The sequence below is a fragment of the Bufo bufo genome, chromosome 7 (genome assembly GCF_905171765.1).
Source record: "Bufo bufo chromosome 7, aBufBuf1.1, whole genome shotgun sequence".
Classification (NCBI taxonomy): Eukaryota; Metazoa; Chordata; class Amphibia; order Anura; family Bufonidae; genus Bufo; species Bufo bufo.
The window spans coordinates 928,408-955,700 of NC_053395.1; the positions used below are offsets into that span (position 1 = coordinate 928,408).

At 47.4% G+C, this 27,293-nt stretch overlaps 2 protein-coding genes across 3 annotated transcripts in view; both read left to right on the plus strand.

The window, feature by feature from the left end:
* Nucleotides 1–27,293, plus strand: part of LOC121008516 (TBC1 domain family member 10B-like) — a 959,042-nt gene that overhangs the window by 171,304 nt on the left and 760,445 nt on the right. The gene's annotated exons all lie outside the window — the stretch shown is intronic.
* The window catches only part of LOC121008517 (integrin alpha-L-like), a 163,085-nt gene that overhangs the window by 99,627 nt on the left and 36,165 nt on the right, over nt 1–27,293 (plus strand). The window contains exons 10-19 of one of the 2 annotated variants that reach the window (XM_040441123.1): nt 3,852–3,919; nt 21,244–21,364; nt 21,516–21,664; nt 21,740–21,877; nt 21,944–22,147; nt 22,464–22,585; nt 22,883–23,028; nt 23,111–23,265; nt 23,354–23,467; nt 23,604–23,665. In XM_040441123.1, coding sequence (XP_040297057.1) covers nt 3,852–3,919; nt 21,244–21,364; nt 21,516–21,664; nt 21,740–21,877; nt 21,944–22,147; nt 22,464–22,585; nt 22,883–23,028; nt 23,111–23,265; nt 23,354–23,467; nt 23,604–23,665 — 1,279 coding nt within the window. The remainder of the gene's footprint in view (nt 1–3,851; nt 3,920–21,243; nt 21,365–21,515; nt 21,665–21,739; nt 21,878–21,943; nt 22,148–22,463; nt 22,586–22,882; nt 23,029–23,110; nt 23,266–23,353; nt 23,468–23,603; nt 23,666–27,293) is intronic. The other variant, XM_040441124.1, reaches the window with a different exon arrangement.

A 27,293-nucleotide genomic window follows, 5' to 3' on the forward strand; every position in this document is an offset into this window, starting at 1 on the left:
ATCCTGAGTTACATCCTGCATTATATTCCAGAGCTGCACTCACTATTCTGCTGGTGCAGTCACTGTGTACATACATTACTTATCCTGTACTGATCCTGAGTTACATCCTGTATTATACTCCAGAGCAGCACTCACTATTCTGCTGGTGCAGTCACTGTGTACATACATTACTTATCCTGTACTGATCCTGAGTTACATCATGTGTTATACTCCAGAGCTGCACTCACTATTCTGCTGGTGCAGTCACTGTGTGCATACATTACTTATCCTGTACTGATCCTGGGTTACATCCTGTATTATACCCCAGAGCTGCACTCACTATTCTGCTGGTGCAGTCACTGTGTACATACATTACTTATCCTGTACTGATCCTGAGTTACATCCTGTATTATACTCCAGAGCTGCACTCACTATTCTGCTGGTGCAGTCACTGTGTACATACATTACTTATCCTGTACTGATCCTGAGTTACATCCTGTATTATACTCCAGAGCTGTACTTACTATTCTGCTGGGGCAGTCACTGTGTACATACATTACTTATCCTGTACTGATCCTGAGTTACATCCTGTATTATACTCCAGAGCTGCACTCACTATTCTGCTGGTGCAGTCACAGTGTACATACATTACTTATCCTGTACTGATCCTGAGTTACATCCTGCATTATACTCCAGAGCTGCACTCACTATTCTACTGGTCGTGTCACTGTGTACATACATTACTTATCCTGAACTGATCCTGAGTTACATCCTGTATTATACTCCAGAGCTGCACTCACTATTCTGCTGGTGCAGTCACTGTGTACATACATTACTTATCCTGTAATGATCCTGAGTACATCCTGTATTATACTCCAGAGCTGCACTCACTATTCTGCTGGTGCAGTCACAGTGTACATACATTACTTATCCTGTACTGATCCTGAGTTACATCCTGCATTATACTCCAGAGCTACACTCACTATTCTGCTGGTGCAGTCACTGTGTACATACATTACTTATCCTGTGCTGATCCTCAGTTACATCCTGTATTATACTCCAGAGCTGCACTCACTATTCTGCTGGTGGAGTCACAGTGTACATACATTACTTCTCCTGTACTTATCCTCAGTTACATCCTGTATTATACTCCAGAGCTGCACTCACTATTCTGCTGGTGCAGTCACTGTGTACATACATTACTTATCCTGTACTGATCCTGAGTTACATCCTGTATTATACTCCAGAGCTGCACTCACTATTCTGCTGGTGCAGTCACTGTGTACATACATTACTTATCCTGAACTGATCCTGAGTTACATCCTGTATTATACTCCAGAGCTGCACTCACTATTCTGCTGGTGCAGTCACTGTGTACATACATTACTTATCCTGTAATGATCCTGAGTTACATCCTGTATTATACTCCAGAGCTGCACTCACTATTCTGCTGGTGCAGTCACTGTGTACATACATTACTTCTCCTGTACTTATCCTCAGTTACATCCTGTATTATACTCCAGAGCTGCACTCACTATTCTGCTGGTGCAGTCACTGTGTACATACATTACTTATCCTGTACTGATCCTGAGTTACATCCTGTATTATACTCCAGAGCTGCACTCACTATTCTGCTGGGGCAGTCACTGTGTACATACATTACTTATCCTGTACTGATCCTGAGTTACATCCTGCATTATATTCCAGAGCTGCACTCACTATTCTGCTGGTGCAGTCACTGTGTACATACATTACTTATCCTGTACTGATCCTGAGTTACATCCTGTATTATACTCCAGAGCTGCACTCACTATTCTGCTGGTGCAGTCACTGTGTACATACATTACTTATCCTGTACTGATCCTGAGTTACATCCTGTATTATACTCCAGAGCTGCACTCACTATTCTGCTGGTGCAGTCACTGTGTACATACATTACTTATCCTGTACTGATCCTGAGTTACATCCTGTATTATACTCCAGAGCTGCACTCACTATTCTGCTGGTGCAGTCACTGTGTACATACATTACTTATCCTGTACTGATCCTGAGTTACATCCTGCATTATATTCCAGAGCTGTACTCACTATTCTGCTGGTGCAGTCACTGTGTACATACATTACTTATCCTGTACTGATCCTGAGTTACATCCTGTATTATACTCCAGAGCAGCACTCACTATTCTGCTGGTGCAGTCACTGTGTACATACATTACTTATCCTGTACTGATCCTGAGTTACATCATGTGTTATACTCCAGAGCTGCACTCACTATTCTGCTGGTGCAGTCACTGTGTGCATACATTACTTATCCTGTACTGATCCTGGGTTACATCCTGTATTATACCCCAGAGCTGCACTCACTATTCTGCTGGTGCAGTCACTGTGTACATACATTACTTATCCTGTACTGATCCTGAGTTACATCCTGTATTATACTCCAGAGCTGCACTCACTATTCTGCTGGTGCAGTCACTGTGTACATACATTACTTATCCTGTACTGATCCTGAGTTACATCCTGTATTATACTCCAGAGCTGCACTCACTATTCTGCTGGTGCAGTCACTGTGTACATACATTACTTATCCTGTACTGATCCTGAGTTACATCATGTGTTATACTCCAGAGCTGCACTCACTATTCTGCTGGTGCAGTCACTGTGTGCATACATTACTTATCCTGTACTGATCCTGGGTTACATCCTGTATTATACCCCAGAGCTGCACTCACTATGCTGCTGGTGGAGTCACTGTGTACATACTTACATTACTTATCCTGTACTGATCCTGAGTTACATCCTGTGTTATACTCCAGAGCTGCACTCACTATTCTGCTGGTGCAGTCACTGTGTACATACATTACTTATCCTGTACTGATCCTGAGTTACATCCTGTATTATACTCCAGAGCTGCACTCACTATTCTGCTGGTGCAGTCACTGTGTACATACATTACTTATCCTGTACTGATCCTGAGTTACATCCTGTATTATACTCCAGAGCTGCACTCACTATTCTGCTGGTGCAGTCACTGTGTACATACATTACTTATCCTGTACTGATCCTGAGTTACATCCTGTATTATACTCCAGAGCTGCACTCACTATTCTGCTGGTGCAGTCACTGTGTACATACATTACTTATCCTGTACTGATCCTGAGTTACATCCTGTATTATACTCCAGAGCTGCACTCACTATTCTGCTGGTGCAGTCACTGTGTACATACATTACTTATCCTGTACTGATCCTGAGTTACATCCTGTATTATACTGCAGAGCTGCACTCACTATTCTGCTGGTGCAGTCACTGTGTACATACATTACTTATCCTGTACTGATCCTGAGTTACATCCTGTATTATACCCCAGAGCTGCACTCACTATTCTGCTGGTGCAGTCACTGTGTACATACATTACTTATCCTGTACTGATCCTGAGTTACATCCTGTATTATACTCCAGAGCTGCACTCACTATTCTGCTGGGGCAGTCACTGTGTACATACATTACTTATCCTGTACTGATTCTGAGTTACATCCTGCATTATACTCCAGAGCTGCACTCACTATTGCATTACTTATCCTGTACGGCTCCTCAGGTTTTAATAACTGTAAATCCTGCTGAATTGTTAACGCTGCCGTTACTTACGGCCTGTATTAGGGAATATTCACACATGGCACTTTTATGGCAGAATATTTGTATGACTGAAAGTCAGTTCTTCTTCCAGAGAAATCCGAGAGTTGTAGACAGTGCTGCATCTAATCTGCCATGTGTGAATGAACCTGTACTGTCCACATACAGACCTGGTGTGAGATGACCTGGGGGGGGGGATATAACATGATAAAGGTGATGTCATCCATCATTTTTTCTTCCAGGGGTCGCACAAGGTTCCGATTTTACACGAGAAATGTCTTCTGCTGGGTTGAGTGCCTTTTTTACACAGGTAGGTGAACAGTAGGTGTTATATGGAGTGCGAGGTGCTCCACAATATGTTTAGCAGAACAGGTCCACCACTGAGGGGCGTTGGGGACACTCCGGAGTCTATTGTGCAGAAAGTTCAGTATCTGCCCCTCCGACTGAAGAATATTCCAGTAAACCCAGTATCTGCCCCCTCCACCTGAGGAATAGTCCAGTATCCCCAGTATCTGCCCCTCTGACTGAAGAATATTCCAGTAAACCCAGTATCTGCCCCCTCCACCTGAGGAATAGTCCAGTATCCCCAGTATCTGCCCCTCCGACTGAGGAATAGTCCAGTAAACCCAGTATCTGCCCCCTCCACCTGAGGAATAGTCCAGTATCCCCAGTATCTGCCCCTCCGACTGAGGAATAGTCCAGTATCCCCAGTATCTGCCCCTCCGACTGAGGAATAGTCCAGTAAACCCAGTATCTGCCCCCTCCACCTGAGGAATAGTCCAGTATCCCCAGTATCTGCCCCTCCGACTGAGGAATAGTCCAGTATCCCCAGTATCTGCCCCTCCGACTGAAGAATATTCCAGTAAACCCAGTATCTGCCCCCTCCACCTGAGGAATAGTCCAGTATCCCCAGTATCTGCCCCTCCGACTGAGGAATAGTCCAGTAAACCCAGTATCTGCCCCCTCCACCTGAGGAATAGTCCAGTATCCCCAGTATCTGCCCCTCTGACTGAAGAATATTCCAGTAAACCCAGTATCTGCCCCTCCACCTGAGGAATAGTCCAGTATCCCCAGTATCTGCCCCTCCGACTGAGGAATAGTACAGTAAACCCAGTATCTGCCCCTCCACCTGAGGAATAGTCAGTATCCCCAGTATCTGCCCCTCCCGACTGAGGAATAGTCCAGTATCCCAGTATCTGCCCCTCCGACTGAAGAATATTCCAGTAAACCCAGTATCTGCCCCCTCCACCTGAGGAATAGTCCAGTATCCCAGTATCTGCCCCTCCGACTGAGGAATAGTCCAGTAAACCCAGTATCTGCCCCCTCCACCTGAGGAATAGTCCAGTATCCCCAGTATCTGCCCCTCCGACTGAGGAATAGTCCAGTATCCCCAGTATCTGCCCCTCCGACTGAAGAATATTCCAGTAAACCCAGTATCTGCCCCCTCCACCTGAGGAATAGTCCAGTATCCCCAGTATCTGCCCCTCCGACTGAAGAATATTCCAGTAAACCCAGTATCTGCCCCCTCCACCTGAGGAATAGTCCAGTATCCCCAGTATCTGCCCCTCCGACTGAGGAATAGTACAGTAAACCCAGTATCTGCCCCTCCACCTGAGGAATAGTCCAGTAATCCCAGTATCTGCCCCCTTCACCTGAGGAATAGTCCAGTAAACCCAGTATCTGCCCCTCCACCTGAGGAATAGTCCAGTAAACCCAGTATCTGCCCCTCCGACTGAGGAATAGTCCAGTAAACCCAGTATCTGCCCCCTCCACCTGAGGAATAGTCCAGTATCCCAGTATCTGCCCCCTCCACCTGAGGAATAGTCCAGTATCTGCCCCTCCGACTGAGGAATAGTCCAGTAAACCCAGTATCTGCCCCCTCCACCTGAGGAATAGTCCAGTATCTGCCCCTCCGACTGAGGAATAGTCCAGTAAACCCAGTATCTGCCCCCTCCACCTGAGGAATAGTCCAGTATCCCAGTATCTGCCCCCTCCACCTGAGGAATAATCCAGTATCTGCCCCTCCGACTGAGGAATAGTCCAGTAAACCCAGTATCTGCCCCCTCCACCTGAGGAATAGTCCAGTATCTGCCCCCTCCACCTGAGGAATAGTCCAGTATCTGCCCCCTCCACCTGAGGAATAGTCCAGTATCTGCCCCTCCGACTGAGGAATAGTCCAGTAAACCCAGTATCTGTCCCCTCCACCTAAGGAATAGTCCAGAGTAGTAAGGGGGCATATTTTTCATCAAACTGCAAAGTGACAGGTACCACGCCCCCTTTTATACAGATACCCCCGCCCCTTTTATATTGCTTGATATTCAATTTATATTGCTTGATATTCAATTTATATTGATTTAATATTAATTTAATTTAATAATAGCATTAAAAATCAAACGATGACAAATTAAATTAGTTTTAAAAAGATTTATTAATTTTCCTTATTTACAACAGTCCCATAGGGACAGACACGTTTGATTGTAATTACAGCATCGTATACATAATCGTTTCATGCGTTTTGTTACAAATGAACGCACAATACGGTCATTTTTTCTAAAATCGTTAGTGAACATTTTTAACACATTTTCAAAAGACATTCCTTTAGCGAGACATTGTAAGATATAGATACAGTAACGGCCGCAGACCGTACTAACGGCATCTTGTATTTGTCTGTTTTGATACCTTATAGTCTTAGAATTTTTATATAAAAACTTCATAAAGTCGCCAGGAAATATTTCATTTGCGGGTGATAAACCATAACTATAAAAAACAATAGATACATCATGCGTGTATAATATAATTAAAATCCAATGCTTCCCCCGCTGATACGAATTATCCGTATTTACAATGTATGCCGCGGGCCTGTCGATGATTTTATCCCTCGGTAATAAATCGCACGGAAATACACCTTTAAATATGCGCCGGGCGTTAATATCCGCTTTAATAACACAAGCAATTTCATAATTATTCATGTCTATTGAAAATCATATAATACCTCCCGACGATTAATTATTTCAATAATATTTTCATGAACTGAATATACAATCATATTAATTGTGTTCGCAATCGGTTCGGCAAATCTAATTTCAGCTCGCAGATTGCCAGTTTTTACTAGAGAGAAATGACCGCCGGGCTCTTGATCCGGCGATAAATCAAAAGCGAACAAAGTGTAACCGTTCAAAAACTCGTGCCGATCGACGGATAAAGCGTTGTCGGCCTTGTGTTCCCCGAAATATGTACTAGGGCCATATATTCACGAACAGCTGATTCGTCTTGGAAGCTAGGTTGAAAAGGTTTTGCGGGTATCTGACCATCCAAATATAAGGCTGCATAATTCACATTATAGTGGTTGAAGCACAAAGGATTTCTTTGGTAACTCCCGGAAAATGATTCGTTATCCACAAACGCTAGTATTACTGTTTTTGGTAGGTTTCCGAGAAAAATATTCTCGTGGTTAGATATGCGAGTACCGGCGGGTACGCTATACACTTTAAGCGACGCCCGGTCGATCGAGTACTTTGCGTTAGCTGTTAACAGAGCGCGACTGTGACCGATTCTTACAGCGGGCGATACTTGTGCTCTTTTGACAAACAGGGAAGCGTGCTGTATTTGGACTTTAAAATGGGCCGCCTCGGCCGACATAAGGCAATTGTTTCTGGTCAATTTTATCTTTAGATCTAAACCGTTCAGTATTAACTTCGGTTGATTAAATATATCGGCGTAAATGGGGCCCATTAATTCCACACTTCTAGAGCGTGCGGAATACTGTGCTCTCTTGCTGAAACCGACATTACGCCCGTCGAGAACCCGGGCTGTAAATTGGGACGCTAAAGTTTGTGAATTATAATTTATTAGGGCCTCTATATACGCTCTATACGTATAAAGGTTGTCGCTTCTTGAAATCAACGTGTCGCCGAGCGTTATATCCAGTTGATTAAAAAGACTCGCTATAGGGTAGTTAATAAGTGCAACGCGGGAGCCTTCTGGTATGGGTGTGTTATCAGGATGAACGATTCTGCTAACGACGTGTAACAATGTGTTATTAAGGTCGTAATAATATTCACCGCTGCCCGTGATGTAGAATTCCAAAGGGGCATTGTCAGTGATTGCGGCGATTGGCTGCACCTCTACATAAAGCGATTTTTCAATGCTTGTTTGTGTAGGCGGTATTTAAAAGATGTCCAATCTGATTTGGCGTACTCGGCGGAGGCGTCATGCACGAAAGCCATAGCGTCTGACTAGAAGATGTCGCTCGGTGAACGACTTCTTGTTTTCTGGCGGCGACGTCTCTTAGGTGGTGCTACTTTATTCATAAAAGTTATTAAGACAATGGCAGTGCGTTCACATTTTCTTTTACATGTTTTTTACGTATTTGTACGACACCAGAGCCCTCCTGGCCTTGCGTCAACCTATTTATACGATCCATAAAGGCTGTCGACGCCGTAGTGACAACGTCTTTAGCGATGTTACGGGTGGCTGTTTTCACGTGCGGCTTTACAAGCTTCATGACTTTCTTAAATAAGGGAACGACACGACGGAACAGCCCCCGAAATAACCCGGCGAGGCCAGAACCATGCATGAATTCTGTACCGTGAAATCCGTCCAATCCATGACCGGCTTGCGTTATGTAATCTCACCATTTTTACCGCCTAACTTGACAGTTCTTAAAAGTTGTACGTAACTATCGCCAACAAGTTGATGTTGGACGATTTCTGTACAAACAAACATTGTATAAAAACCGGCTTTAATATCTGGATGAATTTTTTTCTCTTTTGATGAAACTAGAGCAAGCCCCTTTATACCACCAGCAGGATGTTCTAAAACAGGTAAGCCGGGTCCTTTGTAGCGGAGAGCGATGTGCTCGGTGTCTACATTCTTGAGCGACGGAGCTTGCGAATACCCCGGCAGCCCCAAAATATTCCCCAACTTCACACAAGGCATGAACTTGTATAATGGTGAATTCATTACATAAACGGTTCTGTCAATATCGTCGTATCTTAGACGCAGTTGATCGGGAGGTATTTTTATAGATTCAAGTTTGCTATTAATGGCTTTGATGAAGTCGTGCATATTGGAGTAATAACCCGATTTAACAAAAAGCTTGTGGATCGGCTCGTCGCGATGCGCTATGTAGAACACACCATCTCCGGGGCCAAAGGTTTCCCATGTATGTGGATACTGAATCTCCACTAAAGCCACTTCGTAAGGGCCGCGAAGATGGACCGCTTCTGCTAACTTAGTGGTGTAATCGGCGATGCTGTTTTCGGGATAAAGTTTGGCGGAGGTATTGCAGGGTAGCGTGATAAAAAACGATCCGTCCTCCATAGTTTACAGACGCATCAACTGTTTTTCAGGCACCCAAGAGATAAACTTGTCAGGGTATCCTATCCACTTTACAAAACACAACGTTTTTCCCCGAACTTTCTTCTTTTTCAGTATTTTTTCTATCCTGTAAACCCGTAGCTTGTCGAGGGTTACTTTTTGGACTTCCTCCGGGTAGAACGAGCCTTCAATGAACTCGTCGGACAGGTCTTTCAACTTATAAAGGGGTCTGAGGCCCCTAGTGTTTACAGCGTAAATTTTAAATCCATAATTTAAATATGGATTCCTCTGGAGCCACAATTGTTCTTACTGAATGACTTTTCGTTAATAGGTAGCCATAAATATCAAAAGATTCTGTTAGGTAGAACACTATTATTGGCCAGAGTTCTGATTAGTCGGAGCTGGTTTGCACGCCATACTCCAGAGGTAAACAACTGGATAAACTTGGTTAAGAAGGTTAAAAGCAGAGAGATGCACTAGAGAAATGGACTAAGATATGGGACGACTGGAAGTGTTGACTTAACTGTATTTGTATCTGTATCTATATATATATATTTTATTTTTTTTCTCTCTTCCCCTTTCTTTTCTCTCTTCCCTTTTCTTTCTTCCTTCTCCAGTTCCTTCTCTGCCCTTTAGGGGGGGTGGACGCATCGCAGGGGGGGGGGGGGGGGGGGGGGGGGGGTAAAATGGCATTAATTATATTAAGTTTGAATATCTTGTGTGTATTCGTTTTGTATATCAATAAAGTGATTGAAGTTAAAAAAAAAACAGCAGCCAAATTTACCTTGTCCGTTGGAAGTAGATCAGCGTCTGTAAAATTTTGCGGGACCCCCTCGATAAACCTGATATTTGTAAACAAACGGGTTAATTCATCATACAATTTCTGCCAACACGCGTAAAACCAAATGACATTATCAGGTTTGTGCCACATTAACGTATCCAAGTGTATTAATAACTTTTTAACAAAAAAACTCTTTCCAGAATTTGAGGGTCCTGCTAGAATACACGAAAAAGGGTGTTGAAATTGCGCAGTCATGTTTAATAGCCAAAAGGCACCGTTGTAAAGTCAGCTGTCAGCTGTCTCTTTGTGTAGACGCACTTTTGCGTTTTACGTAACGGTCTTGTCTCTATGGTCAAGCGCTTCCTATTTCTGAAAATGCCGTCTTGCTCGATACCTATTGTTTTCTGCGTCTCGGGGTCGGTGTTGTGTGAGTAATCCAACACAAGGTCTTTTAAACTGTCCAAATTAACAAGCCGTTTGTTAGCGACGTTGAGTGTTATACCCTTAACCTTCAATACGGTTTTCCCGTTGTTAAGTTTGTATCCGTAAGTCTTTGGCCCAGCGGATACAAACTCGGTAATGTGAGCGTCATTGACTACGGCCGTATCGCCATCGATGAAATTAACCTCGGAGAGGTCGTAGTACGGCACAAAAGCTAATTTGAAAAGTTTGTCAGGGTCCGTGACTATGCTGGTACGTGACAAGTTAGAGCGCTGGCCAAACTTACCCCACAAAGAGTTTAGGAACAGTTTTGAAATTTGTCTTTTTGCTGGGTTTACAGCTATCTTATCAGATCGCAAGCGGACATCTTCTTTTTTTTTAAATGCCGCTATGTAAGCCGTTTTTTCAGAATCCGTTTTACACCAACTCGGATAACCGGAAGCCTCCTGTTTATCTCTGAGGTGTAATTTGATGTACAGGGCGAACAGATCGTCTGTTGTGTTCGGAAAATGCCAGACCTCGTAGATCTCGGCGATCCTGTAACCTTTTTTAACAGCTAAAACTAGTTCTATGGTGCACCATGTACCGGTTAGGGACCGCTCGTCGTCTGTGTGGCTGCAAATGTCTTTCTGACAGTTCGAGGCGCATGTGTGACATAGCGGAAACATTTTTTATTTAGCTTTACAGGCAGGACCGGAAAAAATAAATCTCTGGGCGGGTACACTTTAACTCTGGCAATGCCAAAGTATTTTTTGATGTAACCAAAATGATCATAAATGATTTTTGGGTGTCCTACAGGGTAAGTCTTCGTTTTATTAACAAAAGGGTACAGACTGGTGAAATCGGAATAATGCAGTGTTTCATCGGCCTGCACCTTGTGATCAAGTTTAACGTCGTTAGTGCGACCGCCGTAAAGTGCGTCACGAGGTTCCAAAGGAGTCTTTGACCCCCGAATTGTTTGCAATCATTTCCCGCCACTCGTGTTCCCACAGGACGCGGACCGTAAATCCTTGTAACGGATCACCTGGCACCCCTAGACTGAGTACCTCCGTTGACGGTTGCTCCTAGCGTTTCCTGAGGTTTCCAAGCACTCTGGCAGACACCACAATCACCGAACCGAAGAAGCCTAGAAATCCTCTCAAGCCTATGAATGCTGTAGACAGTGGAATAGGAAACCATACGAATAGGTTTTCACTCCTAGCAGTCAAACTGGGACAGCATGCAATAAATCCTCCCCCAAGCATGAGACGACACTTCACCTTGAGGGTTAAAACAGGAACTGACTTTATTTAGACACAGCACACTACTTTAAACTCCCCAACAGCCTCATTTACATACAATAGGCACCTAGAGGACTCTGGTACAAGGAAGGGTGGGGGCCAGACAATAGCAAGGGCTGATGGGAGATGGAGGAGGGACAGAGCAGCTGGTTTAAACTGGTCTCTCAGTGTCCCTGAGACAACACATTGCTGGGGAAACAATGGAACAGGAAAAAGGGGGAGGAGAAGAGGCACAGAATAGCCATGCCTGTAACCTAGCAACCATTACAGTAAGAGCAAGATATATACAGTCCACAACACACAGCAATACAAAATACCACATGCCCAAATTGCATTCAACGTACAAATTCACCAGGGGCCATAGTCAGTAGGTAGGAGGCGGGCAGCCAGGCCTCTCCAATGGCCAGTGGCGAGGTGGGTTCCGCCACAATCCTTGTCTCTGTAGTCGGCTTTTCCTGACTAGGAAAGATTGGTACAGCTGCCCGTAGGACGATTTAGTAAGCTCGTTGCTGTCATGCTCGTTATAGCACACAGGACACCCGTGATAAAAACAGCCCTGAAATTCAAAAGCGTTGTGTGTTTACCGTTAGCAAACGCATGCCCGTCCAAAAAATATTTACCAACATTTTTTTCACCGCCCTTTAACGCGTGTTGTATAGAAATGCCTTCAGCATGTTCAATGTACATGAGCCACTGTATAGCGGGTGTTGAAAAGCGTTTCTGGGTCTTGTTATCTGCAGGGACAATCGCTATGGTATTTAAACCGGTACATAGCCATGCACATGGATGCCAATGTGATAAGTTGGAGCGGATCAATACATTTAGTGACCGTTCTGTATTTCTTTTCACGTTTAATGTATTGCAGAACTTTTTGTTCCGTCATGGCCATAATCGTGTCCCTGTAACACTCACAAGCCCTTCTCAAAACCTCAACATCCTGCTTACAGTAGGCTCTTAACTCTTCATTTTTATGTTTCTCGTACCAATCCGTGAATTCTTTTTTCTCACCGGGCATTATGTAATCGACGCCGTAATACCTAGCGGCCGGTATTGATTTTCTGCTGTGTTGAAAAAATGCGGGAAGTGACCCTTGGCGCCTGAAAAACCCATAGCCTCGGGCATCTTGCTGAGCTTCATAGGCATGAAATTCAGCGAGTCTATGAATCAAATTTTTAAGTCTTTCAGGGTAACGCACATTAACCGACCGCCTTGATTTATAATATCAATTTAACATTTTTCATTAATCAACTCATGTAAAACAAAATAAGCGTCGTAGCGGCCTGCATTGTGCGCTATGAACGTGTACCCTGAAAACTTACCGTCGGCAAAAAATCGCACAAAGTAACGAGTACAGGATTTTCCGCTAAAATGCCAGGAGTTTGGGCCGTATAGTGTGGTTGCGTAAATGAAATTGGGTGTCACGGCCTATGGTGTGCGCTGTGACACTGTTGCTACACTTGCGGTTGCTCGCGGCAATGTGTTGCTGTGTGTGCATGCGGTGGCTGTGTCTCGGCCTTCTGGGTGATTGCCGTGACATGGTTGCCACGCATGTTGTTGCCTGCGGCAACGTGTAGCTTTGTATGCTTGTGTGTGCACTTCCCCTTTTAGTGGCTTCCTTCCTCTGTCTGGTGTTGGAAGGGTTAACTCCCTTCCTAGTGTTTGGTGAACACTGGGTTTATGTGTGTGTGGGGGCGGCTGCTTGGGCTATTTAGCCTCTGCTGGATGCCTGAAGCTGGGGGGGTACTCCAGCCATGGTGTATGCTGGAGCTATCCTCCTGGTCTTCATAGTCCATCTGTCCAGTCAGGGCCACCCTTGTGGTCATAGATGTTCTCATGGTGTCTCACGTTTATTGCAGCTATGGGTGTCCTGGGTTCCTGTGTGGTTGTGGTGTGTGCTGTGTCCTTAATGTTTGTGTGGACACCAGCACTAGTGCACGGGTTCCAGTCAGTGTGTCTGTGGCAGGTAAGTGTGTTACTGTCTCACTTACCTGCCATCTCTATAGCTGTATGTGTTCCCCTCTCCTTGCAGCCTGGCCTCAGATAGAGACTCCTGTTCCTCCATGACTGGGATGAACAGGTCGTCTCTTCCCTGCTCCTTGGTGAGGGATTACCAGGGCGGCATAGCGTCTTTAGGTATCCTGAGTATGAGCCGTCCTAACATCGGGGTCCGCTCATACGGTGAGGAGTCAGGGAGAGGATTAGGGACGCGGTAGGAGGGGACCTGCTCCCTTATTACTCCTTTTGGCCAGGCTTTACCCTCTGACACCGCACGGTGGGGGTTTCCCCCACTCCCCGTCGTGACATTGGGTATATGCAAGCCTGTTTCTTGCATGCATTCAAAATCGTGAAAGATATACTTGTCAGTCATTTTTTGGGGGTTGTATGGCTGCATGTAACAAACATGGCCGTCAGATTTGTCAACCTGTCCGCCGCAGATGGTGCATTTTAAACCGTTACATTTGTAATCATCGCCGCAGTCTATATATTTGTAACAAAATCCGCAAAAAGTTTTTTTTCTTACAAAGAGCATTATCACTAAGGCCTCTTTCACACTTGCGTTGTCCGGATCCGGCGTGTACTCCACTTGCCGGAATTACACGCCGGATCTGGAAAAACGCAAGTGTACTGAAAGCATTTGAAGATGGAACCGTCTTCCAAATGCGTTCAGTGTTACTATGGCACCCAGGACGCTATTAAAGTCCTGGTTGCCATAGTAGGAGCGGGGAGCGGGGGAGCGGTATACTTACCGTCCGTGCGGCTCCCGGGGCGCTCCAGAATGACGTCAGAGCGCCCCATGCGCATGGATGACGTGATCCATGTGATCACATGATCCATGCGCTTGGGGCGCCCTGACGTCACTCTGTAGCGCCCGGGGAGCCGCACGGACGGTAAGTATGCTGCTCCCCCGCTCCCCGCTACACTTTACCATGGCTGTAAGGACTTTAGCGTCCCGGCAGCCATGGTAACCACTCTGAAAAAGCTAAATGTCGGCTCCGGCAATGCGCCGAAACGACGTTTAGCTTAAGGCCGGATCCGGATCAATGCCTTTCAATGGGCATTAATTCCGGATCCGGCCTTGCGGCAAGTGTTCAGGATTTTTGGCCGGAGCAAAAAGCGCAGCATGCTGCGGTATTTTCTCCGGCCAAAAAACGTTCCGTTCCGGAACTGAAGACATCCTGATGCATCCTGAACGGATTTCTCTCCATTCAGAATGCATTTGGATAATCCTGATCAGGATTCTTCCGGCATAGAGCCCCGACGACGGAACTCTATGCCGGAAGACAAGAACGCAAGTGTGAAAGAGCCCTAAGTGCCAGGTTTCTATGTGTTTCAAAACAATCCTCTTAACGACAATACGTCCTACAGATCGGGCAACGTGTATTATTAGGCTACTTTCACACTTGCGTTCGGGGTTCCGCTTATGAGCTCCGTTTGAAGGCTCTCACAAGCGGCCCCGACCGCATCCGTACAGCCCCAATGCATTCTGGGTGGATGCGGATCCGCTCAGTCTGGCTCCGCTTGGCCTCCGTTCCGCTCAGCAGGCGGACACCCGAACGCAGCTTGCAGCGTTTTCGTGTCCGCCTGGCCGTGCGGAGCCAAACGGATCCGTCCAGACTTACAATGCAAGTCAATGGGGATGGATCCGTTTGACGTTGACACAATATGGTGCAATTTCAAACGGATCCGTCCCCCATTGACTTTCAATGTAAAGTCAAGACGGATCCGTCTGACTAACAATCACACTTAGATTTTTTTGTTCATGATAATGCAGACGGGTCCGTTCTGAACGGATCCCATCGTTTGCATTATAGGAGCGGATCCGTCTGTGCGGACACCAGACGGATCCGCCCCGAATGCAAGTGTGAAAGTAGCCTTAGACTGCTGAACACAATTCGGTCTTTGGCACGCTTTACAAAACTGCATACACCCGTGTCGATATTTGTTTGTGTACAGTGCAACAAACGTCGCAAAAATAATCGAAACCGATGAAAGCTTTTAGATTTTTTAATATATTTTTTTTATGCCATAATAATGCTTGGTGCAATATGTAGAGGGTCTTTTCTTTAGCTGTGTGATGATAACGCCACTGCCCCCTATTGGGGTACAACATTTTAATTGTGATGTTACATTTTTCTTCAAATTCAGCAACGTCAGTGAAAGTCTCGATGCAGTTGTCGAGCTTTCTCTAACAAGGCGACGTCGCTCAAAGCAGCCCCCTCCAAAATGGCGTAAACACCAGCGGCCAGGCAGACGTTATTATCGTAATTATTAAAATCTTAGAAATGTTGTTTTTTACGATCAATAATCCGACTATACGCGATACCGCCCAAACGCCTTCTGGCCCCACCACGGCGACGCCTGACAATGATGACAAGTAGTTTAAGTGTATTACCGGCTATGCACTCCGCGTTACTCTGTAAAGCGTTAGCGATATTGTCCAAAAATGTTTTGGCTCTAAGTCCATCTCTAGAATACCGATTAGAAAAAATCAAATCAAACGTTTCGCCGCCGTCTAAACGCAATTGTATGAAATCACTCGGATCGATGTCACGTAAAACCCAATCTAACAATGTCTGTATAAAAGCGTGCATTGCATCAAGAGCGTCAACAAATGAGCGAATGGCTTTGAGTGTTCCGCTTAAAATCCGCTAAGTCACGCTGTTGATGGTATACACGTTCTAGATAAACGGATCTAGCGTTTTGTGGTTCAGGGGGTTCGTCTGTAATAGCCATGTTATAGGGCCGGTCGCCATTTTGTGGGTCGCCTGACTGAATACGCTTTGATTGCTTATTTGAAGGTCTGTTAGTGTGCGAGCTGTTTGGACGACTGTGCTCCGCTTGCGCGGTCTGCGATTGCTGATGAGTTTGTCCAGCATTCAGACGAGCCGACACACCAGTCTTGTTACGACATTCCTGTCTTTTTTCTCTAGCTATTTGGTTCGGACGCGCCGTCGGCGCATTGTTACGCCGGCGTAGCCTTTTTTCTCTAGCTATTTTAGAACTTTTAACTGAAAAACGGATTTTTATAGCCTGTTTTAACTTTCTAACCCTAGCACTTACAGTTGTTTTCGCGCTTTTAAAAGGTTGTCCACCTCCACCAGTCATCACTAGTCGGTCTCTGTCTAGCAGCTCTTTTTCAAGTGTGTATTTGTCCCGCGTAGCAGATCTCTCCAGATACCTCATGTCTGTGGAGGCTCCAATCCTGGTTTTGGCTCACAATCACTGATGGCGATCACTGACTAAAACATTGATATGTGAATTGTAGTATACGGGAGTTGTAATACCCGTTACTACCAAAGGTCACTTGGTGTGCTGTCGTCCCTCCTAATTATGGGAAGTTGCTTTATGTCAGTTTTATAAAATGTAATGTAATGTGTGTATTTTCCTGTCACTGAAACTTGCACTTACAGGCCTGCTAGGGGTGTCATTCCTACTTCTAGTCCATAGAGGGAGCTAGGGAGCCCTAGTTTATATAAGGCCAGACCAGGAAGTGCAGGGGAGACGGAGTCTAGTTTCAGTAAGCTACAGTTGGAGATTAGACAATGTCTGAGACAAGTCCAGGCCTGAAGCCTGCTGTTCAGGAGAAGATTCCCTCCTGAATACCCATATGCAGAAGCAGGAACATCTTAGCCTAAGGGCCTGAGGAACCATTCAGAAGCTAGGAGAGACTGAGGCAAAGATCAGAGGAGCCAGAGGTACTGAGAGAAACAGAGGAGGTACTTATTTAAGCCATAATCAAGGATATAAAGCCAGACTTAGGTAAATGGGCCTTGGTGGAGAATTGCTACATTCCAGGATCAGACAGAGTTAGAGTGCAAGCTCCTTTGCTGCAAATCCTGTGTTCAACACTCTGTAATTACCCTGCTGTACTGAATTGCCTGCATCGACCGAATTGCAAAATCGACTGTATGCTGAGGAACTGCGTTTCCAATATTGTCTCTGCCTGCAAACTACTAAAGTTCAAGTTCTGTTTTAACACCACGTTTCCTCAAATTATTCCTGCATCCGCAAACGGCGTGCCACCGTTTACTTGGCACTGGCGTCACGAACTATCCCTACCTATACCTGCCCTTGCAGAGAGTCAGCTGTACCAGGTTAGTGTACATTGCACTACATCACCCAGAAACACCTACTACACGCAACTTGAGGAGGCTCCACCTCTCTTTTGGCGTCACGAACAGGATACGCACGCTTTCTAGTGCAAGAAGCGTGAACTTTGTGCCTTATACCGTTGCCCTGTGACCAAAGTGACATTTTCCTGTTTTATTCAAGTGGACTTTGTGGATTAAAAATCATACCGAAAGTGTGTCAAAAACTTCTAAAAAGCGCTGTACAGTATTGCGCTGCACAGAGGAATAAAATCGCTGCATTGGAGTGTGGTTTTGTGGACTTTAAACATTCCTGCTTGCCGTCAGTGAATAGACAGCGTTTGTACCTAAAGATGGCCGCTGGGCTTGCTGAATTTACTGCTGCGTCACCTTCATCCCGAAAAGGCGGGAAAAATTGGCGCCTTTCTGAGGAAAAAGCGGGAAGAAGGTCAAGGGCAGGCGCCACGGCTTATCTGGACATTTGCATGTCTGCCAGCATGGACACCGCCCTCCATATACTGGAATACCTGGGGGGCGGCTCCCCAATGCAATGGGAGGAGCTGGCTACTCTAATTGACGCGACCCTATCGCTCTCCTCAGAAGGATCGAGCATGTTGGATTGTGAACAGAGCGTTGCTGCAGCGTCCACACCTGTAATTGAAAAAATGACCGACACCGGTGTAGAGCCAGAAGAGGCTCCACCGGCCTACGCTCCGGGACCGGAGCAACCCGCCTGCCGCACCAGGGAGAAAGAACCCGAGCCCTACTATGGCTCATGGAGGGACTTTTTTCAGCCATCGTTCAAATGGTCTTCCCTGATGGCGGAGATTCGAGAGGCGGCTATCAAGCGAAATACCAAGACGAAGATCGTGTATGAGGAATTGACCAAGACCATTCACGAGAAACATACACACACCCAACCCCGCCTGGAAAGGAGAAAGGGAGTGGTGCTGTCGTTTGACAAACCCCGTGGCTACGGGTTTATTCAGGACTATCTTACTGGCAGAGACCTCTATGTCAATCGAAGGTCTGTCAAGAGGGACTACCTCCCTTCGTACCAGCACAGCCTCCGCGAGGGAGAGGAAGTGGAGTACACCCCTGCCGAGGGCCTGCGAGGCCCCTATGCGACTGCTGTGACCCGTCCGAAGCGAGGACCTGAGGATTGGGAGGCAGAAGAAGAAGAAGACTACTCTGGCTGCGAGCGAGAACCGGAACGCTCTCCAGAGCCGGCCCATCACGCCTTTCAGGAGCGGAGCTCCTTCATCGGGCCGAACGTCTTCTGGCAGCCAACCGTGTTGGAGAGATGGGTGAGCCCCTATCCTTCCCCCGAGCTGCCTCGTCGGGAGAAGACAATATCTGAGCTGGAACAGTTAAAAGGACTTAGTGCTACCTTTGAGAACATCCGGATGGGACGGAGACCAGATGCAAGTCCAGAACCTGAAGAGGCCGAGTCTGCGTCATCGGTGACTGTACCTGCGCCGGTGGCGCCAGCAGAGAACAGCGACTCCGACACCGAGAGTATCGGTGAGCAGATCGTCCGGCTGGAGGAGAAGTTGCGGGAGCTGCGTAAGACCTACACCGCCAGGATCCAGACACCGCCGAGGAAGGATGAGGTAAGGGTGCCTGTCACCACCCGCCGACCGCCTTCTGTTGTCACCGCTCCGTCAGTGCCCCAGACCGGACCCGCGATTGCCGTGAATTGCTGCACCCAGAGCACCGGACCGCTTGCTGCGGCGGTACCAAGTATGTCATCCCCTGCAGTGATCATGCCAGGGCCGGCACGGCCCACCAGAGGGTTTACCCCTAGGCCTATGGGGCCAATACCTATTAGGGGCCCCTTTACCCTGCAGCTGCCCCCTGATACAGTCATGTGGGCCCATCCTCCTGTAGAGGAATACTACAGAAGATACCTCCCAGCAGAGCCAAGTAGCTACAATATGCCACTGTGATCAGCCTGCTAGGCCTGTGATTTATTTCTTCATAAGAAGTTGATGTTAACCCTTCCAGGACAGGAGTCCTATGTTGCTGGTCCTTTGTTGCAGCTGCCAGTTTGTCCACGGCTCAGTGGTAGGTGTTGACCACTGAAATCACAAAGTCAGCAAGGCCACGTTTGTTTCTAGGACCTCCTGCCTGCTTTTGCTACCCACGCCAAGTTGTGCCTGTTCCTTTGTTGCACCTTTTACCCTTCACCCCCTTTTCAGGTTGATCAGGGGTATTACAACACTTGTCTTTGCTGTCCATTTTATTGTGCAACCAGTTACCAAGGAACCGTGCCCGGAGACAGACTCAAAAGTACCTGAGCCTCTGAGATTCTTATTCTTTTAAAAGTATTGTGCCCAGAGATGGACTCCACCGCATGAGAGCCTCTGTGATTTAATAAGAAATAACCTGGGTACGGACTCATGTTTGTTATTTGAGCCTCCAAGAACTTTTATACCGTTTTCTACTGTTTTATCATGGACTTATTCATTGTCATGGACTATCCTGGTTCTAATGTTACGCTGTGCCAGGTCAGCGCCCCCGTTCCATTCACTATCCTGAGAGAAGAGAACGACGTCCCTTGTCACTACCCTTCACCTTTGCCAATTGGACCTGATGTAAATGTAAATGCAGATGGATTACATGTATGTATGCCTGCATGTCTCTATTTTCTATTTCAGGTAGAGATTCCAGTTGGGAGACCCATGATGGAGTACGAGGTCGTACTCAGCTTAAAGCAGTGGGGTATGTAGTATACGGGAGTTGTAATACCCGTTACTACCAAAGGTCACTTGGTGTGCTGTCGTCCCTCCTAATTATGGGAAGTTGCTTTATGTCAGTTTTATAAAATGTAATGTAATGTGTGTATTTTCCTGTCACTGAAACTTGCACTTACAGGCCTGCTAGGGGTGTCATTCCTACTTCTAGTCCATAGAGGGAGCTGGGGAGCCCTAGTTTATATAAGGCCAGACAGGGAAGTGCAAGGAAGACGGAGTCTAGTTTCAGTAAGCTACAGTTGGAGATTAGACAATGTCTGAGACAAGTCCAGGCCTGAAGCCTGCTGTTCAGGAGAAGATTCCCTCCTGAATACCCATATGCAGAAGCAGGAACATCTTAGCCTAAGGGCCTGAGGAACCATTCAGAAGCTAGGAGAGACTGAGGCAAAGATCAGAGGAGCCAGAGGTACTGAGAGAAACAGAGGAGGTACTTATTTAAGCCATAATCAAGGATATAAAGCCAGACTTAGGTAAATGGGCCTTGGTGGAGAATTGCTACATTCCAGGATCAGACAGAGTTAGAGTGCAAGCTCCTTTGCTGCAAATCCTGTGTTCAACACTCTGTAATTACCCTGCTGTACTGAATTGCCTGCATCGACCGAATTGCAAAATCGACTGTATGCTGAGGAACTGCGTTTCCAATATTGTCTCTGCCTGCAAACTACTAAAGTTCAAGTTCTGTTTTAACACCACGTTTCCTCAAATTATTCCTGCATCCGCAAACGGCGTGCCACCGTTTACTTGGCACTGGCGTCACGAACTATCCCTACCTATACCTGCCCTTGCAGAGAGTCAGCTGTACCAGGTTAGTGTACATTGCACTACATCACCCAGAAACACCTACTACACGCAACTTGAGTACGCTGCAGAATGAGGCTTAAGATGGGGGAATTCTTTCACAGTGCAATGGTCCCATCCTGGTGTCTTCTCTGCATGCCCAAGGCTTGTGTCCTTTATCTCTCCTGTAGGATCGGAGCTTCCTGGGAGATCCGGGTATATTCGATTGGTCTGGTGGGATCCTTGGTATCTCAGAGCAGGAAGAACTCATTTACATGTCTACAAAAGAAGAGGACAAGTATGGATATATGGGTGAGCCCCACCAATTGCTCCCTACTTCTACTCCCATATATAATATGACCCATGTAATGTATACTCATGTTGATGAGACTCTGCAGGTCTAGGGGACATGTCATGAGTCCTCCAGGGGCATAGTCAACCACCAGCTCATTATTCACCACAGGTTACTCTGTGAAAATGCTCCATACTGGGAAAGGACTGTTCTGTGTGGTGGGCTCTCCACGCCACCAGTACATTGGACGCGTCACTGTCCTGCAGGAAGTTGCTGGGGAAAATAAATGGAAGAACATTGATACCTTACTGGGGCAACAGGTGAGACTCTAAGAAACATGATGGGATGGACAATAGGATGTCATGTCCTAATAAGACTTTCCCTCCATCTTGTAGGTTGGTTCATATTTTGGAGCAGAGATTGCAGTATCGGACCTTAACCAAGATGGCGTGACTGACCTGGTGCTAATTTCTGCTCCTCATCATTCTGAACCTAAATGGTCTGGACAGGTCTCTGTGTGCCGGTTCACTGAGGTGAGAGGCGTGTGAGCACATGAGACTGTTAGGCTGATCTGTGTTAGTAACAGTCTTTTCCTTTAGGAGAAGCTGGAGTGTACAGTCACCCTCCGTGGAGAACCAGGTCATCTTCAGTCTCAGTTCGGAGCTGCAGTCTCATCACTTGGAGACCTGGATGGAGACAACATCACTGAGGTGGCTGTGGGAGCCCCATATGAGATGGATGGAAGAGGAGCATTATACATATATAAAGGGGGCTCTGCTGGGCTGTCACCTCTCTATAGCCAGGTAATAGCTGAAATAAAACAAAGGATGCAACCCAAAAATAGGAGGAAGAACCGAGGAGTGATAACAAGTAATAGGGTCAAAGAGATGACCAAGTGGGGACCATGGTTTATATAAATGACGGACAAAAGAGAGACCAAGGTTCATGGAGATGACAGAGAAAATAGTGATCAAGGTTCATGGAGATGATGGACAAGATTGTCACTGAGGGTCTTATGGATAGTGGGCAAGAGTGACTGGGGGTTACAGATCTGATGGGCCACAGGACAATTTAGTATGATGGAGAGAGTCCATGTTGGTTGAGTCTTTTCTCTTTCAGAGGCTGCTTAGTCCTCCCGGAATCCTGGGATTTGGTCTCTCCTTCCATGGAGTCCTGGATATGACAGAGGATGGCCTGGTCGATGTGGTTGTCGGATCACGGGGTCATGTCACTTTGCACAGGTTGTATGATGATTTTTGAGGGCAGCACATGGTAGACTCACAATGGGTTATGGGTCCAGTACGCCCATCTAGATCCCACACCCCAGTAGAGGCAGAGGGTCCAAGGCCCTGTGGGACCCTCACTACCCGCACAATGATGCCATGGCCAGTTCTGCCTCTGGCTTCATCTGGAGCAAAGTATGAAGCTGCAAATCCTCCCACAAAACAGAACAAGAAGCACTAAACACCCGAGAAACAGTGTGACCCCATCACAGGGGAGCAGACATGGAGGGCTTGACATCTATCATCTGTCCACAGATCTCAGCCTGTACTCAAAGTGAGTGTGAGTGTGACTTCAAACCAGACGTACCTGCTTGTTTCCAGCCCGGAGGCGAATGGCAGTAACCGTAACCTGACATTACAGGCATGTGTGCACGGCCACATACTGACCCCCAAATACACCGGTAAGCAATGTGGAATTCTGGGCCCCGTGGTGGCCTGCTGGACGCAGCCCAGCTCTTCACTCTGTTATACATTGCCTCGCAGGCTCCGTGTCCGTCTCCATCCGGTACAGACTTGTTCTGGATCATCACAAACCTGAGAGCCGAATGCTCTTCACAAACAGACAGAGAGAGATGAATGGGACTGTAGAAATCCAGGGGCCCGGGGCCCAGTGTCACATGTATACAATATTCCTCCAGGTAAGACCTGCTGTATTCACCACCATCATCCTCACTCCTGGACTTACTGAGGAGGAGACTACTTGGCTCATGTCTCTTCCTTCCTTAGGACTGTCATATGGAGGATGTCTCTGAGTTGCAGGTGTCTCTTACAGCTTTTCCAGAGCATGTTGACTCTCCCTGGCTTCTCGCCCCATCCAGTAATCTCAGTGCCACCGGCCAGGTAGGTGTGGGGCCACATTTCATTCTCTTACACTGCTCTGCCATCCATCCCAGTATCCGCTCATATCAGGGGTGGTCTGGCGGGAGAGGTGGGGGACATCGCGTGACCTCCTGTATTCCCATCCCTCCCTCTTTAGATATCCTTTAAAATGTGTGAAGGAGAAGAGAACTGTGAGCCGGACACAAGCATTAAACTGAGGTAAGTCCCATCACTGACCATGCTGATAATGAGGGGGTTAATTCTACATCATGGGGTCACTCTGTCCGCCCACAATTATAGCAGCCAGGTATGTGCACAGCAGCCAGTGTAGGAGATGGTGGCAGTGGGTGAACGCCCTCCATTCTGCGTGAGACAGTCACCTTCTATTATTCCGTGTCCCCGGAGGAGGTGGCAGCCGATATTCGGTGCCTGTGGCCACCATGGCGCTGGGGAAAATGTCCTGCTCAGATGCAGAGGGTTAGAGGCCCCCCATACATGGTTGGTACTTCTGGGTAGGGACTGGCAGGTGCCGTAATGGAAGTATAAGGAAGGAAGAGCACTGCTCTGGTTCTCCAGAATGTGGTGGTAGGCATGACCGCATCAGAGAGTGACAGGACCGCAGTGATGAGTGACAGGACCGCAGTGATGAGTGACAGGACCGCAGTGATGAGTGACAGGACCGCAGTGATGAGTGACAGGACCGCAGTGATGAGTGACAGGACCACAGTGATGAGTGACAGGACCGCAGTGATGAGTGACAGGACCGCAGTAATGAGTGACAGGACCGCAGTGATGAGCGACAGGACCGCAGTGATGAGTGACAGGACCGCATCAGAGAGTGACAGGACCGCAGTGATGAGCGACAGGACCGCAGTGATGAGTGACAGGACCGCAGTGATGAGTGACAGGACCGCAGTGATGAGTGACAGGACCGCAGTGATGAGTGACAGGACCGCATCAGAGAGTGACAGGACCGCAGTGATGAGTGACAGGACCGCAGTGATGAGTGACAGGACCGCAGTGATGAGTGACAGGACCGCAGTGATGAGTGACAGGACCGCATCAGAGAGTGACAGGACCGCAGTGATGAGTGACAGGACCGCAGTGATGAGTGACAGGACCGCAGTGATGAGTGACAGGACCGCAGTGATGAGTGACAGGACCGCATCAGAGAGTGACAGGACCGCAGTGATGAGTGACAGGACCGCAGTGATGAGTGACAGGACCGCAGTGATGAGTGACAGGACCGCAGTGATGAGTGACAGGACCGCAGTGGTGATGAGTGACAGGACCGCAGTGATGAGTGACAGGACCGCAGTGATGAGTGACAGGACCGCATCAGAGAGTGACAGGACCGCAGTGATGAGTGACAGGACCGCAGTGATGAGTGACAGGACCGCAGTGATGAGTGACAGGACCGCAGTGATGAGTGACAGGACCGCATCAGAGAGTGACAGGACCGCAGTGATGAGTGACAGGACCGCAGTGATGAGTGACAGGACCGCAGTGATGAGTGACAGGACCGCAGTGGTGATGAGTGACAGGACCGCAGTGATGAGTGACAGGACCGCAGTGATGAGTGACAGGACCGCATCAGAGAGTGACAGGACCGCAGTGATGAGTGACAGGACCGCATCAGAGAGTGACAGGACCGCAGTGATGAGTGACAGGACCGCAGTGATGAGTGACAGGACCGCAGTAATGAGTGACAGGACCGCAGTGGTGATGAGTGACAGGACCGCAGTGATGAGTGACAGGACCGCAGTGATGAGTGACAGGACCGCAGTGATGAGTGACAGGACCGCATCAGAGAGTGACAGGACCGCAGTGATGAGTGACAGGACCGCAGTGATGAGTGACAGGACCGCATCAGAGAGTGACAGGACCGCAGTGATGAGTGACAGGACCGCAGTGATGAGTGACAGGACCGCAGTGATGAGTGACAGGACCGCAGTGATGAGTGACAGGACCGCAGTGGTGATGAGTGACAGGACCGCAGTGATGAGTGACAGGACCGCAGTGATGAGTGACAGGACCGCAGTGATGAGTGACAGGACCGCATCAGAGAGTGACAGGACCGCAGTGATGAGTGACAGGACCGCAGTGATGAGTGACAGGACCGCAGTAATGAGTGACAGGACCGCAGTGGTGATGAGTGACAGGACCGCAGTGATGAGTGACAGGACCGCAGTGATGAGTGACAGGACCGCATCAGAGAGTGACAGGACCGCAGTGATGAGTGACAGGACCGCAGTGATGAGTGACAGGACCGCAGTGATGAGTGACAGGACCGCAGTGGTGATGAGTGACAGGACCGCAGTGATGAGCGACAGGACCGCAGTGATGAGCGACAGGACCGCAGTGATGAGTGACAGGACCGCATCAGAGAGTGACAGGACCGCAGTGATGAGCGACAGGACCGCAGTGATGAGCGACAGGACCGCAGTGATGAGCGACAGGACCGCAGTGATGAGTGACAGGACCGCAGTGATGAGTGACAGGACCGCAGTGATGAGCGACAGGACCGCAGTGATGAGCCCCCCTCCCCCCGCTTGGCATGCCACTGGGAAGAAGTGATTCCAATGTGCTCTATAACACGCTGCCTGCAGATTACATGGTGACAGGATCTCTTTATATATAATCTGCTCAGCTCCTCCTGCTCTATAACACGCTGCCTGCAGATTACATGGTGACAGGTTCTCTTTATATATAATCTGCTCAGCTCCTCCTGCTCTATAACACGCTGCCTGCAGATTACATGGTGACAGGTTCTCTTTATATATAATCTGCTCAGCTCCTCCTGATCTATAACACGCTGCCTGCAGATTACATGGTGACAGGTTCTCTGTATATATAATCTGCTCAGCTCCTCCTGCTCTATAACACGCTGCCTGCAGATTACATGGTGACAGGTTCTCTGTATATATAATCTGCTCAGCTCCTCCTGCTCTATAACACGCTGCCTGCAGATTACATGGTGACAGGTTCTCTGTATATATAATCTGCTCAGCTCCTCCTGCTCTATAACGCGCTGCCTGCAGATTACATGGTGACAGGTTCTCTTTATATATAATCCGCTCAGCTCCTCCTGCTCTATAACACGCTGTCTGCAGATTACATGGTGACAGGTTCTCTTTATATATAATCTGCTCAGCTCCTCCTGCTCTATAACACGCTGCCTGCAGATTACATGGTGACAGGATCTCTTTATATATAATCTGCTCAGCTCCTCCTGCTCTATAACACGCTGCCTGCAGATTACATGGTGACAGGTTCTCTTTATATATAATCTGCTCAGCTCCTCCTGCTCTATAACACGCTGCCTGCAGATTACACGGTGACAGGTTCTCTGTATATATAATCTGCTCAGCTCCTCCTGCTCTATAACACGCTGCCTGCAGATTACACGGTGACAGGTACTCTTTATATATAATCTGCTCAGCTCCTCCTGCTCTATAACACGCTGCCTGCAGATTACACAGTGACAGGATCTCTTTATATATAATCTGCTCAGCTCCTCCTGCTCTATAACACGCTGCCTGCAGATTACACGGTGACAGGTTCTCTGTATATATAATCTGCTCAGCTCCTCCTGATCTATAACACGCTGCCTGCAGATTACATGGTGACAGGTTCTCTTTATATATAATCTGCTCAGCTCCTCCTGATCTATAACACGCTGCCTGCAGATTACATGGTGACAGGTTCTCTTTATATATAATCTGCTCAGCTCCTCCTGCTTTATAACACGCTGCCTGCAGATTACATGGTGACAGGTTCTCTTTATATATAATCTGCTCAGCTCCTCCTGATCTATAACACGCTGCCTGCAGATTACATGGTGACA